The following is an 18220-nucleotide window of genomic DNA, read 5'->3' as shown; positions in this document are numbered from 1 at the left end:
GAGGTGGAGGAGTAAAAGGAGGGGGAGACACAGATATAGGCATGTCATGCCCTTCTAAAATCCAAAAAGTGAGAAGCCGACACGGCCAGTCCGCTCCTGCCCGTGCCACCTCCGTGTCGCCGGGTTTGTGCCAGAGCCGCGGTGAATCCTGACGGCCAGCCCCCCTCTCCCAATACTGGTGCCTGTCCGCTGGTGGGTCGAGCGAGCCCCCCTGTGGTGGAGGCAGCTCTAAGCTTTTTAATTTAAATTGTCTCTCTAATTTGAATGAATACACTTTAAATCTATTTACAAGGATCTATTGGAGGGCAAGTCTCATGCCAGCAGCCGCGGTAATTCCAGCTCCAGTAGCGTCCACTAAAGCTGCTGCAGTTAAAAAGCTTTTATAAGGATCGAGCTCGGCTGTCCACCGCAAGGCATCCTACTGCCAGTCCCAGCCCCTATGCCTTGGGGTGCCTCCTGATGCTCTTCACTAAGTATCCCATGGTCCCGAAGCATTTCCTTTGAAAAAATTAAGTGTCTAAACTACAGGTGGTGCAGCTTGCTTAACAGCCGGGATAATCCGCTGAATAGCAGACACTGCTACTAGGCACAAAGTATTTCCTGGGCTAGATGCAGTTAAAAATTTGTAATTAGATACTCTCGTTGGATGCTGAGAAAGCATTCCATAGAGTCTCCTGGCACGCCATATATGATTCTCTTAAAAAGCTTGGGGTAGGGGTCTAGGGGACCCTTTTATAGCCAAAATCACGGCCCTGTATCGCAATACGTCACCTAGGCTGAAGATAAATGGAACTGTAGCACCCTGAGGGCTCGGTTGCTACAGACGTATTGCACCTCACCCAGAGGTGTGATATCTCACTCTCAGGTAAGGATGGAGTGTGGATCAGGACCCGACACCTGCATGCATTACACCACATTGCCGTGGGGCAGGGCGACCAATATGCCCCTGAGATGGGCACGACAGTCCCTGTCCCTGGCTGGAGTGGGGGGAGGGAACACTGAGGAAGGGGAACCCTGTAGTGCAGGAGCAGGGAGGAAGCAGTTCCTGGGTGCATTGAGAAGGGAGTATAAAAGGTGGGCACCATCTTAGTTCAGTGCAGAGAAGTCTGAGCAGAAGTGGCAGGGAGCAGGGGCTCTGCATGAGCTCTGCTCCGGAGGCGGGCCTAGTAACAGAGGCCCAGGCCTGGAAGAGGGAGAAGGAAGGAAGAGGAGCGGAGAAGGCTCCAGGAACGAGGAATGAAGGGATCCCAGGGGTGCGGACGGGCGAGTCGCCACCGCACGCCCGAATCCACCTGCGTGGAGGGGTCAGGCCAAAGGGGGAGACCGGTCCCCGAACTAGTGGAGGCAGGAAACGACCCTCAGCTAGAAACCGGAGGCTCTGACATTTTATGTGGCGCAGCCCCTCGCTACACCCGCTAGGAAGGCACCACATAGGGTCAGGGAAACTGGCGCCAAGTTTACCAAGAGGAGGCCCGAGGCAGCCGGACAGAAGTGTTGGTAAGAAAGGCCAGACAAAGGACACACAAAGGGGGTCCTGTGAAGTGCTCCAAAGTTATCTGGGAGTTGTCTGAGCCCCTCACCTGGTGAGCACAGTACGACGTGGGCAGCCGTTACCTGCAGACGTGGTCTGGATAATAAGAACTGTGAGTAAAGGCCCTGAACTGCATCACTGACTCCGTGTCGTTACTGCTGCTGCCCTGCACCATCACCCCCATCCTCCGCATACACTGCCCTGAGGCTATACTCCTCCCGTGGGGAGTTATGCTACGCTCTGCTGCACCCACAACACCAGCCTCAGCGGTCTGCCCTGTAGCGGCGGTTCACTCTGACCGCAATCCACGGGTGGCGTAGTCGGACATTTAAACATCAAAACCACATAAATAGTTCCGCCACTGGTTTGACCGCCCTGAGCCACGGAACCGGGTCGCTGCCACGAAGACTACAACCACCAGCATCCACCAAAAAGGGTCCGGCTCCGGGTGTCCCAAGGCCCAGGGGGTGCGTCAGAACATTTTCATCACCTTTCACAATCACCAATGGGACAAGGCAGTGATGTCCTCTGTCCCCTCTCTTATACATCCTAGTGACGGAGCACCTGCTCTCATCAATTCGCCATAACCCCAATATTAGGTGGATTGAGGTGGGAGGCACCGAGTACAAGTGCTCTCTATTTGCTGATGATGTCCTAGTATATATCACTCAATCACATATATCCATCCATGCTGTTATGGCTGAAATAGATCACTTTGTTACATGGTAAAATTTTAAAATCAATGCAGCGAAGTCTGAGGCCCTCGATGTCTCCCTCCCCAAATCCATATAGGATTCCATCCAGTCCAACTTTCCCTTTGCCTGGCCCTCACAGGGTATCAAATACTTAGGAATTCCTATTCATAGAGACCTCTCCCATCTATGTTATCTTAATTTTGGGCCCTTTATTGAACAACTCCATACAGACCACGGTTGGCAAGTTAGAACTGTAAGATTCACTACGTGAACCACTGGTGTTTTGTGGAAAAGCACATGTACACTGCGTTCCAAATTATTATGCAAAAAGTGTTTAGGAGTGATAAGGGAAGAATTTGTTTGTTTGTCAGTTAAACTCATTGATGGTGATGTGTGTCAGGGCTCTTTATATCACTGTAAACAATTGCAGACACCTGTGCTAATTAGTTTGGCAGGTGTGTCCAATGAAAGGCAAGACTACTTAAGAAGGCTCTCTCACATTATTAAGCAGCCTACATTTTCTGCCAAAATGGGAAAGAAAAAGGATGTGTCGGCTGCTGAGAAGCAACAAATTGTGGAGTGTTTAGGTCAAGGCATGACTACAATCAACATTGTGCGATGATCAGGATGAAGTGTCTTGGCAATCAAGAAGTATGTAGCTGATTCACAGTACACACGTGTGCGTGCTGATAAGGGCAAATTGAGGACTCTTTCCTACAGGCAATTACGTCAGGTTGAAAGAGCAGCGGCAAAAAAGCCTTGTCATAGCAGCAGACAAGTTTTTGAAGCTGCTTGTGCCTCCAACGTCCCCCGAACAACAAGATGCAGGGTCCTTCAGAGGTTTGCAGCTGTGCATGCGCCATCCTGTCGACCTCCTCTATCCACTTCACACAAGCAGAAACGGCTCCAGTGGGCCAAACATTACATGAAGACTGATTTCAAAACTGTTTTGTTCACGGATGAGTGCCGTGCAGCGCTCGATGGTCCAGATGGATGGAGTGGAGGATGGCTGGTTGATGGACACCCCACGCAAACACGGCTACAGCGCCAACAAGGAGGAGGTGGAGTAATGTTTTGGGCTGGAATCATGGGGAGAGAGATTGTCGGCCCCTTTAGGATCCCTGAAGGCGCTAAAGATGAACTCCATAATGTATGTGGATTTTCTCAAACAGCACTTCCTGCCATGGTTCAAGAAGAAGAACAGTGTATTTCACAGCAAGATCATTTTTCTGCATGATAATGCACCATCTCATGCTGCACATAAACATCTGCATCTCTGGCTGATATGGGCATAAAAGGGGACAAACATATGGTGTGACCCCCATGCTCCCCTGACCTCTACCCCATTCAGAACCTTTGGAGCATCATTAAAAGGAGTGTCTATGATGGCGGGAGGCAGTTCACATCTAAGCAACAGCTCTGGGAGGGTATTCTGTCCTCATGCAAAACAATTGAAGCAGAAACCATCCAAAACCTGACAAATTCAATGGACGAGAGAGTTCAGAAGCTCCTTTCGAACAAGGGGTCCTATGTGAAAATGTAACATCACCTAGAATAAAGTTTTGAGTTGAAAACTGTTTGATTTCAGTTTCTAACAACCTGCTAATACTTATAATTTCAAAAATGACCATTTTTTTGGTCTTTATTAAAATGAAAAGGTTGATCGAAAAGTTTGGGGGATCTAAGAGTGTGGCAACCCAGTAGTCATGATTACTTCGAATTCTGACAATATGAGGGTCATGCTGCAGGTAGTGCAGCAAGAAGGCACTTATGTGCCTTGCACATCTCGGAGCCCCAAAATTATTTTCCGGGCTAGATGCAGCTAAAAATTATTTTTAATTTTAAATCTGGTGAAGCTTTAGTATAGATGGCCTAATAGGATCAGTGCTGCACACTGCTACAAAGCCCAAATTATTTTCCAGTCAAGATACAGATAAACATGATTAGTAATTTGAAAGCTTAAAACGGTTGGTAGGGTGATTTTAACCAATCATCAAGCTTTTACTCTCCCCAGGATGACACAGGGGTAGAAAAGTCGTTTCGGATCCATGATTTGTTCATCTTTATGAACGTGAGTCTGTCTACATTATCAGTGGAGAGCCGCGTGCGCTTATCTGTCAGCACACCACCAGCAGCGCTGAACACACGTTCAGGCAGAACGCTGGCTGCGGGGCATGACAAGATCTCCAAGGCGTAAGTGGCTAGCTCCGGCCATTTATCCAGATTGGAAGCCCAAAAAGAGCAAGGGTCCAGTGACACAGTCGTGCCTTCAATGTTTACTTGGAGATACTCCTGTACCATCGTCTCTAGGCGTTGACTATGTGTCAGACTTCTTGTCTCCTGTGGCCTTGCAAAGGATGGGCTAAAAAAGTGGTGAAATGATTCCGCAAAATTGATGTTACCAGCAGATACTGTGGTTCTGTTACGGTTTGAGTGCTGAACACTTGACGGTCCCACGGTTGGCAAGTTGGAACTGTGAGATTCACTACGTGCACCACTGGTATTTTGTGGAAAAGCACATGTAAGATTCTGCAACAGTCTCTGCTGATACTCCTGCATGCGTGCATCCCTTTCTAGGGCAGGAATAATTTCTGCAAATTTACTTTTGTACCGGGGATCTAACAGTGTGGCAACCCAGTAGTCAGGATTATTTCTAATTCTCACAATTCGAGGGTCATGTTGCAGGTAGTGCAGCAAGAAGGCACTCATGTGTGTTGCGCATCCAGGAGCACCAAGTCCCTGTTGTGTTGGTGGCGAGGTAACAATCATGCTTCCTTACTCTGTCCTCTCCCCCCAACCTCGCACAACAGAAATGTGATCAAGGTCTCCCTCATCTGATGAGTCTTCCATCAGTTCGTCCTCCACTTCTTCCTGGGCTCCTGCACCTTCCTCACTAGTTTGGCTGCTACCATGCGCCCTGGTAAAACCATCTCCCCCACCCTCACATGCCTGCCGCCTTGGTGCTGCCGACCGTCTGGACCTTGCAGATGTTAGCCCTTCCGCATACAACTCCTCCTCCTCTACTTCCTCCACCTCCTCTTGTGCCACCACCTGACTCCGAATTCTGTTTAACATGTGCTCCAGCATGTAAATCACCGGAATAGTCATGCTGATAATGGCATCGTCAGCACTAAACATCTTCGTCGCCATTTCAAAACTGTGCAGAAGGGTGCATAGGTCCCTGATCTGAGACCACTCCTCCAGCGTGATTTGCCCCACCTCTGAATCTCGTTGGCCCAGGCTATACGTCAGAACGTATTGCACCAGGGCTTGTCGGTGCTGCCACAGTCGCTGCAACATGTGCAGAGTTGAATTCCACCGGGTAGGCACATCGCATTTTAGCCGGTGAAGTGGCAGGCCCAACGACTTCTGTAGAGATGTAAGTCGCTGAGCTGCGGGATGCGAACGGCGGAAGTGAGCACACAGCGACCGTGCCCTCTGCAGAAGGCCATCTAGTCTGGGATAGTGGGCTAAAAATTGCTGGACAACCAGGTTCAACACGTGAGCCATACAAGGCACGTGTGTGACATTGCCCCGGCGAAGGGCCGCACCCAGGTTTGCAGCATTGTCGCACACGGCCTTCCCTGGTTTCAGGTCCAGTGGAGACAACCATTCATGAAATTGGTTCTCCAGAGCTGACCACAACTCCTCAGCTGTGTGACTCACATTTCCCAGACATTTCAATGTAAAAACCGCCTGATGACGTTGAGCCCTACTGCCAGCATAGTAAGGAGGTGTGCAGGATCCCTTCTGCGCAGTTAGAAAGCTTGTGGCATGACCAGACAGGCTTTGGGTGCAGGTGGAAGACCGAGAGGAGGTTGAGGAGGCAGAAGCAGTGGAGGAACTTTGACATAAAGAGGATTGACGCACAACTCGTGGGGACGGCAAGACTTGGACAGCAGCCCCTTGTCCTGCTGTCACCATAGTTACCCAGTGCCCAGTCAGCGACATGTAACGCCCCTGTCCATGCCTACTCGTCCAAGTGTCTGTGGTGAAATGCACCCTGTCACACACAGAGTTTCTCAAAGAAGCGGTGATGTTATGTGCGACATGCTGGTGGAGCGCAGGCACACCTTTCTTTGAGAAGTAGTGCCGACTGGGCATCTGGTACTGGGGCACTGCGACGGACATAAGGTCTCGAAAATCCTCTGTGTCCACCAAGCGGAAAGGCAGCATTTCTGTAGCCAAGAGCTTGCAGATGGTGAAATTCAACCTCTTAGCTTTCTCATGGCTAGGAGGAAATGGTCTTTTACTTGTCCACATCTGAGGGACCGAGGGCTGGCTATTGTGCTTAGACGGGGTTGATAAGGGTGTCCCCGGCAAACTGCCGGTCTGTGAGGAAGATGCAGGAGGACATGTTAGGTTGCCTTGATCCAAAGATGGTGCTATCGATGTCGGACAGCGCTCAACACCAGCTGGTGTTACCACCTCCAAAGAAAATGATGACCTGCCAATCACGCTGGCTGTTGCGGGTAAAGAGGTGGCAGGTCTGCGCCCCAAAACAGGTGTGACTGCTGTCCCCCCAGTCACAGAGGATGAAGAGGCCGCGGATGCACAAGATATGGCAGACGGTGGTTGGCCCGGCCGGCTAGGCCGCATTGTAGCACACTGAGCTTCCCACTGCAACTTATGCTTCATGTCCATGTGCCGGTTCATGCATGAAGTACTCAAACTATGTATTTTTTGGCCTCTACTTAGCTTTTGCTGACAAATGTTACAGATAACACGAGTTGGGTCATCTTTATCGATCTGAAAAAATGCCCAGGCTATGCAAGGCTTAGCACCCATGCGACCTGAAGAGCCACCACGACTTGTGGTGAGAGGCAGAGTTGTGTTTGAGGATGCAGTTGTTGACGTGCTTCCAGTACTACGTCTCTGTCCAGGAAGGCGCAACCTGACCTCGTCGTCACTAGCATCTTCCTCCACCTCCTCTGCTGACCTCATCTCTTGGCTGACTGTGGGTTGACAGTAAGTGGGATCTCCGACCTCATCATCATCACCCTGTGCGTTATCACACCCGTCGTCCTCAGAGCCAACCTGTTCCTGCCCTGACAAAAAACTAAAGTTGTCGCTCCAATCAGGTATTTGAGTCTTATCATCGTCTTCCTCATTGTCTCCACCAACAGGAGTTACAGTTTGGGAATGAGGGTCTACATTATGGTCAGAACCTTCTGCGTCTGGTCCTGGATCCGACTCATAAAGATTCTGGGCATCAGTGCAGATCATTTCCTCGTCTGGATTCACAGAAGCGCTGGAGTCGACCTCTGATTCCCAGGCTATAGTATGAGTAAACAGCTCTGCAGACTCAACCATCTGTTCTACCTCATACTCAGACGGGCAGCTGGAGATTTGGGAGCTGTGAGGAAGCAAGTGCGATTTGGGTGACACCTTTGAGGACTGGAGTATTTGTGATGTTGAAGTTGATGTGGAGGAGAGCCCACTTAAAGGAGCACTTGATATCCGTTCAAGCACCTGCTGTTTTTGTGCCTCATCTGGAATTTGTAGCGATTGGCGTGGCCGTAAGAAAGGGATCTTATCACATTGTTCGCTAAAAGAAGTAGACATTTTAGTTTGGCTGGAAGATGGTCTTTCTTCTGCAGATGTTACTGTTGCTTTAACACCTACCCCACGGACACAACCTTTTTTCCCCTTCCCAACACGCCTATTCCCCTTTCCACCAGCAGCAGGCCTTTTTCCACTCATTTTGGTGGTTAACTAATTCACAACTCTGGAGTTGTTTGCACAAAAAAACAATGGATGGTAACCGAGCAGAGCTGAGTGGCCAAACTGTGGTATTAGGCCAAAACTATTGGCTGGGTTAGATGCAGAAAAAAATTATTTTGAATTTGCAACCTGATGGCGGTCAGTATAGATGGATTAATAGAACAAGACCCACACACAGCTAGAAGCCCAATATTTTTTCAGAGGTAGATGCAGGAAAAAAATATATTCAGTTTGCAACCTGATGGAGGTCAGTATAGATGGACTAATAGACCAAGTCCCACACACAGCTAGAAGCCCAAATATTTTTTCAGAGGTACTGTAGATGCAGATAAAAATTAGTTTTAATTTGCAACCTGATGGAGGTCAGTATAGATGGACTAATAGAGAAAGTCCGACACACTACTAGAAGGCCAAATATTTTTTCAGAGCTAGATGCAGAAAAAAATTATATTCAGTTTGCAACCTGATGGAGGTCAGTATAGATGGATTAATAGAACAAGACCCACACACAGCTAGAAGCCCAATATTTTTTCAGAGGTAGATGCAGGAAAAAAATATATTCAGTTTGCAACCTGATGGAGGTCAGTATAGATGGACTAATACAACAAGTCCCACACACAGCTAGAAGCCCAAATATTTTTTCAGAGGTACTGTAGATGCAGATAAAAATTAGTTTTAATTTGCAACCTGATGGAGGTCAGTATAGATGGACTAATAGAGAAAGTCCGACACACTACTAGAAGGCCAAATATTTTTTCAGAGCTAGATGCAGAAAAAAATTATATTCAGTTTGCAACCTGATGGAGGTCAGTATAGATGGACTAATAGAGAAAGTCCGACACACTACTAGAAGGCCAAATATTTTTTCAGAGCTAGATGCAGAAAAAAATTATATTCAGTTTGCAACCTGATGGAGGTCAGTATAGATGGATTAATAGAACAAGACCCACACACAGCTAGAAGCCCAATATTTTTTCAGAGGTAGATGCAGAAAAAAATATATTCAGTTTGCAACCTGATGGAGGTCAGTATAGATGGACTAATACAACAAGTCCCACACACAGCTAGAAGCCCAATATTTTTTCAGAGGTAGATGCAGAAAAAAATATATTCAGTTTGCAACCTGATGGAGGTCAGTATAGATGGACTAATAGAGAAAGTCCGACACACTACTAGAAGGCCAAATATTTTTTCAGAGCTAGATGCAGAAAAAAATTATATTCAGTTTGCAACCTGATGGAGGTCAGTATAGATGGATTAATAGAACAAGACCCACACACAGCTAGAAGCCCAATATTTTTTCAGAGATAGATGCAGAAAAAAATATATTCAGTTTGCAACCTGATGGAGGTCAGTATAGATGGACTAATACAACAAGTCCCACACACAGCTAGAAGCCCAATATTTTTTCAGAGGTAGATGCAGAAAAAAATATATTCAGTTTGCAACCTGATGGAGGTCAGTATAGATGGACTAATACAACAAGTCCCACACACAGCTAGAAGCCCAAATATTTTTTCAGAGGTACTGTAGATGCAGATAAAAATTTGTTTTAATTTGCAACCTGATGGAGGTCAGTATAGATGGACTAATAGAGAAAGTCCGACACACTACTAGAAGGCCAAATATTTTTTCAGAGCTAGATGCAGAAAAAAATTATATTCAGTTTGCAACCTGATGGAGGTCAGTATAGATGGATTAATAGAACAAGACCCACACACAGCTAGAAGCCCAATATTTTTTCAGAGGTAGATGCAGGAAAAAAATATATTCAGTTTGCAACCTGATGGAGGTCAGTATAGATGGACTAATACAACAAGTCCCACACACTGCTAGAAGCCCAAATATTTTTTCAGAGGTACTGTAGATGCAGATAAAAATTAGTTTTAATTTGCAACCTGATGGAGGTCAGTATAGATGGACTAATAGAGAAAGTCCGACACACTACTAGAAGGCCAAATATTTTTTCAGAGCTAGATGCAGAAAAAATTATATTCAGTTTGCAACCTGATGGAGGTCAGTATAGATGGACTAATAGAGAAAGTCCGACACACTACTAGAAGGCCAAATATTTTTTCAGAGCTAGATGCAGAAAAAAATTATATTCAGTTTGCAACCTGATGGAGGTCAGTATAGATAGATTAATAGAACAAGACCCACACACAGCTAGAAGCCCAATATTTTTTCAGAGGTAGATGCAGGAAAAAAATATATTCAGTTTGCAACCTGATGGAGGTCAATATAGATGGACTAATACAACAAGTCCCACACACAGGTAGAAGCCCAAATATTTTTTCAGAGGTACTGTAGATGCAGATAAAAATTAGTTTTAATTTGCAACCTGATGGAGGTCAGTATAGATGGACTAATAGAATGATGCTATGCCCAAAAGATTTTACTTCACTAGGTGCAGTAAAAAAATTGGTATTCTATACACAGGTGGTATATCTTGCAACACAGATAGGCTACTCCACTGACTAACACACTCTGCAATAGGCCAAAAAGGATTAGCTTTGCTAGATTCAGCCAAATGCTGTGAAAAAAACTTGCACAGCACTGACACAGACCTGCCTGGCAAAAACTGATAGGAACTGATGTAACCTAGTCCTGAAAAGGACTCCAATTACAATTAGTCTTTACTCCCACAACCTATCTATTTAAGAGCACAGACCTGCCTGATAAAAGTCGTAGGAAATGCTGTAACCTAGTCCTTAAAAGGACTGCAATCACAACTATTCCCTACTCCCAAGCTATCTGTATATTTGTGCGAAAATTGGCTTGAAATTAACAAGGTATAGCGCACACAGCAACAGCGGTGCCGTCTAACACGCAGCTGCAGCAGTGAGAAAATGGTGGCGACGGGGAAAATGGCTTGGTCTTATAGGGCAAGGACATGTGACATACACTGCCAATGACACATGCCCTTGCTTGTGTGAAAAAAAGCACTTCGCTCCGTGTGTGCGCTGCTGATAGGCTGACAGATTGCACCTCCCCACTGCAAATGCGGGAAAGAGAAAAAAAAATGGAGATCTTCATTGTTCCTGCAGAGATCCATCCCCTGCCCCTCCCCCCGCCCCGCTGTACACTCAAACTGCGTATTAACATTAATTTTCATCATTACTGAGAAAAAATCCAGTTATGATTTTGGTGCACGAACAGTTATCGAACATAACCTCGAACAGCCGAATTTTTCTCAAATTGTTCGTGTTCGCCGAACGGCTCGAACACCGCCCAAAACAGCTCGAATTTGAGATTGGCGAACAGTTCGAGTAGAACAACGCTCATCTCTATTAAGAATATAATTCCACATGTGTTAATTCATAGTTTTGATGCCTTCAATGTGAATGTACAATTTTCATAGTCATGAAAATACAGAAAAATCTTTCAATGAGAAGGTGTGTCCAAACTTTTGGTCTGTACTGTATATATTTTTGTGCGCTTGCTGGTGCTGTTTGGACTTTAAATGAGAAGGTGTGTCCAAACTTTTGGTCTGTACTGTATATATTTGTATTTTCTTTTGTCTTACAAAGAGAATTACTGGTACAAAAAATGAACTCTAATAAAAATCTGATCCGTAATGCTAAGGATAATCAGTTTGCATTTTTTTACACGTATGAGGAAATAAATGAACATTTGAAAAACGCCTAAGAAGTTTTTCATCATTCAGCAGGTAGTAATCAATGACCTTTATTGTACCTGGGCCCATATGACTTTAAGGGTATCCAAGTTGTTACAATATTTTGTGTTGTGTGCTTGTCTTACTAACACCATGATATAATTATATACACATTACAATAATTTATATCTGAAGATGAACTTCAATATGTGCAAGAATAAGTGCACCTGTTAACACTCCCACCTAGGTGTCTCTGTCATGTAGATGGAACAACGGGATATCATATATTCTGCTAGAAATACAGGACAAAGTTCATTATAACTTTTCATTCAAGCACACCATACCTATCATTCTCTTCTTTGAGACGATTTTCTCTTCTGTTCTTTATATAATTGGTATAATAGTCCCTGTGAGCTTGTTTTAACTTTTCTTCATCTTCTGTAAATGCGTAATCTGGATCCACATAATTATACCTTTCAGTTTTGGTAAAAATGGTCCTAATGTGCATAAAAATTGGACCTGTTAATTATTTCTTGCCTAATAATAACAGCAATAATAATATTAGTCTATATGTTTGAAAATATCCTGAATATAATGTTTGTGAAAAATAATATCTCTTCATTGGTGCTATTTGCCTAATTCAATCTAAAAAACCGATTGAGTTTTTTTGAGGAGGTCAAAAATGACACATTTGTCAAGTGAAATCTGCTGCAGGAAAGGCTGCTTTGTTTGGGGGGTGATATTTTGGATCAAAAACTGAGTGAAAACTTTCTGAGTTTTCGGAGGTTCTGCTCAGTTTCTGGGTTGAAAATTCTGCAAAAAGACTCCATGTGCACATAGTAAAAAAGCAGAAACTGAGTGAAAACTCTGCAAATCCTACTCCAAATCTCAAAACTCCTCAAAAACCTTCAGTTTAGCCTTAGGGTATGTACAGACGACGTCTTCTTCAGACGGTTTCCGCCCAGAATCTGCCTGAAACAGTGCCCCATAAAATAAACATTGTGCACAGCAATGTCAAAATGACATTGCTGTGCACATCATGTTCAGCCTTATGTCACTTCTTTTAAAGGCTTCAGGGTTCAGAAACTCTAATGCAGGTAAAAAAGTGAAATGCTCATTCCTAGGTGAACGAGGGCAGGGACTGCTGGTGTTTTCCTGAAGCAATTTCGCGTGAGAAAATACTGCGCCTGTGCCGAAGTCGAAATGACGTAGTGTGTAGTTACCCTTTGAGTGTATTTTACACGCTTTAAGGGGGTTATCCACCTTTGTAGACATTTTGTTTTTACCTTAAATGCATGCACTTGGGGCTAAAAATAAATTTTGAAATTGAGTTTCATTAAACATTTTGCACAGTTTGCCTCCTATAGCCGCTGTATTATACTGACTAATGCTGGCTGCAGAACGAGGTAACGGGGTCGGTCACATTATCTTTATTTTATCCGATGGAAAACTTCACATGAGAAAACTGCTTTTCTAGTGGAAGAGACTGATGGACAGTTCTGGTCACATGTTCCTCCACCGGCAGCCAATTTATGGACTTGAGAGCGGTGCAGTCTGTGAGGAAAGCTGCAGTAACAAGAGCAGGAGGAGAACCTGTCATACCTCTATAATAGTAAGTGCCACAAAATCATGTCCCCCACACATCTGATAAAATGAAGATAATGTGGCCGACCCCGTTACCTCATTCAACATTATATATGAAGTGTTGTGAAAAAGTGTTTGTCCCCTTCCTGATTTCTTATTCTTTTGCATGTTTATCAAATTTAAATGTTTCAGATCACAAAACAAATGTAAATATTAGATAAAGTTAACACAAGTAAACACAGAATGCAGTTTTTAAATGAAGCTCTTTATTATTAAGAGAAAAAGAAATCCAAACCTACAGGGCCCTGTGTGACAAAGTGATTGACCCCTAAGCCTAATAACTGGTTGGGCCACCCTTAGCAGCAACAACTGCAATCAAGTGTTTGTGATAACTGGCAATGAGTCTTTTACAACTCGGAGGAATTTTGACCCACTCATCTTTGCAAAATTGTTGTAATTCAGCCACATTGGAGGGTTTCTGAGCATGAACCGCCTTTTTAAGGTCATGCCACAGCATCTCAATTGGATTAAGGTCTTAACCCATTCAGAAGTGGACTTGTGTGATCATTGTTCTGCTGCATAACGCAAGTGCGCTTCAGTTTGAGGTCACAAACAGATGGCCGGACATTCTCCTTCAGGATTTTTGGTTGACAGCAGAATTCATGGTTCCATTTACCACAGCAAGTCTTCCAGGTACTGAAGCAGCAAAACAGCCCCAGACCATCACACTACTACCACCATATTTTACTGTTAGTATGATGTTCCTTTTATGAAATGCTGTGTTACTTCTACACCAGATGTAATGGAACATAGACCTTCCAAAAAGTTAAACTTTTGTTTTGGCGATCATCAAAATGTTTTCGGGCAAAATTGAGATGAGCCTTTATGTTTTTTGCTCAGCAGTGGTTTTCATCTTGGAACTCTGCCATGCATGCCATTTTTGCCCAGTTTCTTTCTTATGGTGGAGTCATGAACACTGACCTTAACTGAGGCAAGTGGGGCCTGCAGTTCTTTGGATGTTGTTCTGGGGTCTTTTGTGACCTCTTGGATGAGTCGACGTTGCGTTCTTGGGGTAATTTTGGTCAGTTGGCCACTCCTGGGAAGGTTCACCACTGTTCCATGTTTTCGCCATTTGTGGATAATGGCTCTCACTGTGATTCACTGGCGTCCCAAAGCTTTAGAAAATGGGTTTATAACCTTTTCCAGACTGATAGATCTCAATTACTCATTTGTTCCTGAATTTCTTTTGGATTGCAGCATGATGTCTAGCTTTTGAGGAAGCAAAGCGCGCTCTATGTGACCGGCAATTTGCTCATGCCCAGGAAGTCAGGGAGCACAGTGCACGTCACAGGGCCCTAAAAACACACGGGTTTCGTGGACGTCCTGTCCACTTCTTCAAGTGTATAGCTATACGCTTGAAGAAGTGGGTGGGAAGTCCACGAAACGAGTCTGTTTTTAGCTTGTCAAAGGAATAAATCTATCACAAAAGTACTGGATCCTGTATAATCTAATTTAACAGAGGAGCGCGGAATTACTGACACCTTTCATCATTCTTCTACATTGCTAAGCATCAAGGTTTGGTGTCTCCAGCAGCCCTCTCTCACGCTTAATACATGAGTTGTGCATGTCACAACCCCGCAAGGTAAGCAAATTCTCATTTAATAATTTTGTTTGCCTGGGCCCCCATTCTTATTTCTTTGTAGAATTATTGCTCCTTTGTAATAGAGGGAGTAATGGATTTATGGTTAATATTGATAGAATTGTGAAGAAGTAGAGATCTGAGTTGTGGTCAGAAAAAAAGATGAATAATGTTACCTAGACCTTAGCAAACCATCTCATTGGCACAAAGTAGCTGTATGGGCACCAATACTGGTGCTGGATGTATTCAATCTGTATATAATATACATAGTCTTACATACCTATAATGTGTATTGCGATCACTAGGCCGTATACTTGCAGCTCGATCATTTGGAAATGCCAGCATCACATTTTTGTCTAAGCTGATCACATTCTCGTGATTGTGGATATGAGTTTTGTCTGCCTTCAGAGTAGCAGTTCGGGTGGATCCAGTAAATACTGCCGTTTCCTCAGGTGAAACTTGGACAAATTGTCCGGTGGGGTTACTAATGACAGGAGTTATACCTGCAGGATGGACATTACATTACTAAGATTATTCTGGTGTAATATCAGAGATTCAATAGGTCCAAATAATAAAAATAATAACAATAAAAATGACAACATGTGATTTAAGATGCTGCTTTCTGTGAGGTAAAACATTTCCCTGCCTGTTTAAAAACTTGTTTTACCTCACAGAAAGAATCAGATGTGATCCCCTGCTGTAATGTCTGTATACTCCTTTCCATCCTCCACTGCCCAGGAGCTGTGGTATGATCAGACCATGTTACTGCACAGTCAGACACAGCCATTACACAGTACACAGCAGAGGCACATTTATAAGATTATCACAGCACAGGAACATTTTTATAAACACATCTGATTGTGGAACCAATTATTATTCCAAGATCTATTGATTAAATGTACTTTGTTCAGGGGCAACCCCTTTTAGGGTTTAAAGTAGTATGTCATTTAACAGTCAGATTGTGTCAATCAATGTGAGTTTTTCTGATTATCTCTTCAGTAAACCGCTATCATTGTTTTACTAGAGTATGCCATAATTCAATATTTTTCATATGTGACAAACCAGTAGACAACCTCAGCTGTTTTTCTGCTTCTAAGAACTGCTATACTGTACCTATAATTAGTTATAATTAGTACATCTCTGAATAACCTGCACCAACCTGCCAAGCAATGTGATAGGCGCACCCACCTTGGCAGGTTGGCGCAGGTCATTCAGAGATGTACTAACTAGCTTCTCTGCTTTGTATTTCTCAGTTAGAATTGGATACTTCTAGTCTGTTCACCTAAAGTTACTTTTTTCTCCTATACAGCACCATTAATAGATTTTTAGCCTTAGTCGCCGCCAGACTTACTCTATGGTTTTCAGCTCCTCTAAGAACATAGGCTTCTTTGAATCTGGAAATCTGTACTTATATGATAAAAGCTCTCTAACTTTCAGAACACAATATGTCTAAAAGTCTTCAATTAGAACAAAAGTTCCAAAAAAAACTTACCTGGGTTGATTTTCATGACAATTTTCTTGGCTAAAGGTTTGCAGACTGCAGTAAAGCTCAGCTTTTTCTGATGAAAGGCTTTCATTTTCAAAGATGTCAAATTATCATCTGATGTGGGACCCAAAATATCCATCACTTGCTTCACATTAAAGGATCCTACTTGATGTGGTACAAATGAAAACATCACTTCCTAGAAGATAAAAAAAAAGGACAGCGCAATAATATAAGATACAAAAGAGACAGCAAAAGAATTGATTGTTATATTTTCTGTACTAAAAATGCTCTTAGGGAAAATGTCTTCAATTTTAGGGCTTTTAGCTTACAGGCAGGCACAATGTCAGCAATCCAAAAGGTACAGAGAATAAAACTATAATTCACTGTGTTTTTTCGAATTCTATTATTTCTACTGCGGTGCACTTTTAAAGCCCGACTCTAAATCCACTTTCTCTCTTTTTTTTTTTTTACTGGATGGTAATTTGTGATAAATTCCTAATGCTAAACTTCTGAAATATCTTTAATTTGAATATTTTGATTGAAATGTAAAAGTTGTGTTCTCCTAAAAAAGTCAAGACTATTACATTTTCTTTCAATTTTGCTTTAGAAATGATGAATTATGTTCATTCCCTTCCCGAATAAGTGGTTATACCTTAACATTTTTCATTTTTAAAACGATTGTTTAAATTCAGCATGTTCCAGGATTTATATAAAAAATAAAAAAAAGACTCGGCAGCCGCACAAATATTTTCAGAGCAGCTTCCTTTAGGTGATGAGGGAGAATGTCATAAAAATAAAATACTCAACTTTTCCTATTGAAATCGTTATTCCAATTAATGTGTGATGCTTATTTGAGGGTACAGTGCATAGAAGCTATAAAAGGACACAGCGGAGTATAGAGGAGAGGGCTGGAGACCCCGGGGCCTGCAGAATAAATCGTTTTATGGTGCTGTGGACACACAATTACAAGACGATGCTATTATATCTAATGTATGCAGCATTGATAATTGTACTTAGCTGCAGGGAACTCCAGGGTAGGATAATCTCTACATGCACTGCTGAACATTGCCACTACTACGTAGCAGTTCTTTCAGGACGGTAATATTAAGGGGTTTTTAAAGAAATAAATATTGTTGCTAAATGGTGAAACTGTAGGTTGACATTTGCTTAAATGGAATCTGTCACCAAAATTTTGCTACCCCATCTGAGAGCAGCATAATGGCAGATACCCTGATTCCAATGATGTGTCACTTACTGGGCTGCTTGCTATTATTTTAATAAAATCACTGTTTTATCTGCTGCAGATCTACCATTTATCTGAAGGTTGAGCTCTGTATAACCCCGCCCACACCACTGATTGGTGGCTTTCTGCCTATGTACAGTTTACACAGAAAGCTGCCAATCAGTGGTGGTGGGGTTATACAGATCTCATGAATATGGAGGACTACTTGGCAGTAGAGTTACTAGTCCTCTAATGATAATCTCTTAGTGATAAAACAGTGATTTTACCAAAACTACAGCAAACAACCCACTAAGTGACACATCGCTGGAATCAAAGTCTCTACATTATGGTGCTCTCAGTTGAGGTAGCAAAAACCTGATGACAGATTCCCATCAAGGAGTTTTGTTTTTCTTTTTAGAGGACAAGAAAAATGGTATTCATCAGTAATGGACCTGTCAGATGACAGACACCAATGGAGCTCTAAGAGACCCCAATGACTTGTAATAGTGATCCGTCAAGTTCTGTCATAGTGTCCAGTGTCCGTTATGTTACCAGAAAAAAAACTTTTGTAGTGTACTCCTCCCATTAACCACCAGGTGTTGTATAAACAGCTCTGCTTGCCCTTTAAATGTAGGTGTTTTTAGCCCAGAAGAAGACTTGTTTGTCCGTTTAGTTGTAGGCTTATAGCCCAAAAGTGGCATGTTAGCCAGAGTAGTTACCCAT

General features: G+C 43.4%; 1 protein-coding gene across 2 annotated transcripts in view; it reads right to left on the bottom strand.

Annotated features, from left to right (window-relative positions):
- CFAP47 (cilia and flagella associated protein 47) overlaps nt 1-18220 on the bottom strand; it is a 1117227-nt gene that overhangs the window by 1048744 nt on the left and 50263 nt on the right. For both annotated transcript variants that reach the window (XM_073664712.1, XM_073664711.1), the window contains exons 10-12: nt 16282-16471; nt 15070-15292; nt 11911-12063 (exon numbers count right to left, since the gene is read on the bottom strand). In XM_073664712.1, the coding sequence (XP_073520813.1) occupies nt 11911-12063; nt 15070-15292; nt 16282-16471 (566 nt within the window). The remainder of the gene's footprint in view (nt 1-11910; nt 12064-15069; nt 15293-16281; nt 16472-18220) is intronic.

The sequence above is a fragment of the Phyllobates terribilis genome, unplaced genomic scaffold (assembly GCF_046119375.1).
Source record: "Phyllobates terribilis strain yellow unplaced genomic scaffold, ASM4611937v1 Scaffold_2__4_contigs__length_985480577, whole genome shotgun sequence".
Taxonomy (NCBI): domain Eukaryota; kingdom Metazoa; phylum Chordata; class Amphibia; order Anura; family Dendrobatidae; genus Phyllobates; species Phyllobates terribilis.
This window is presented reverse-complemented; position numbering and strand designations above follow the sequence as displayed.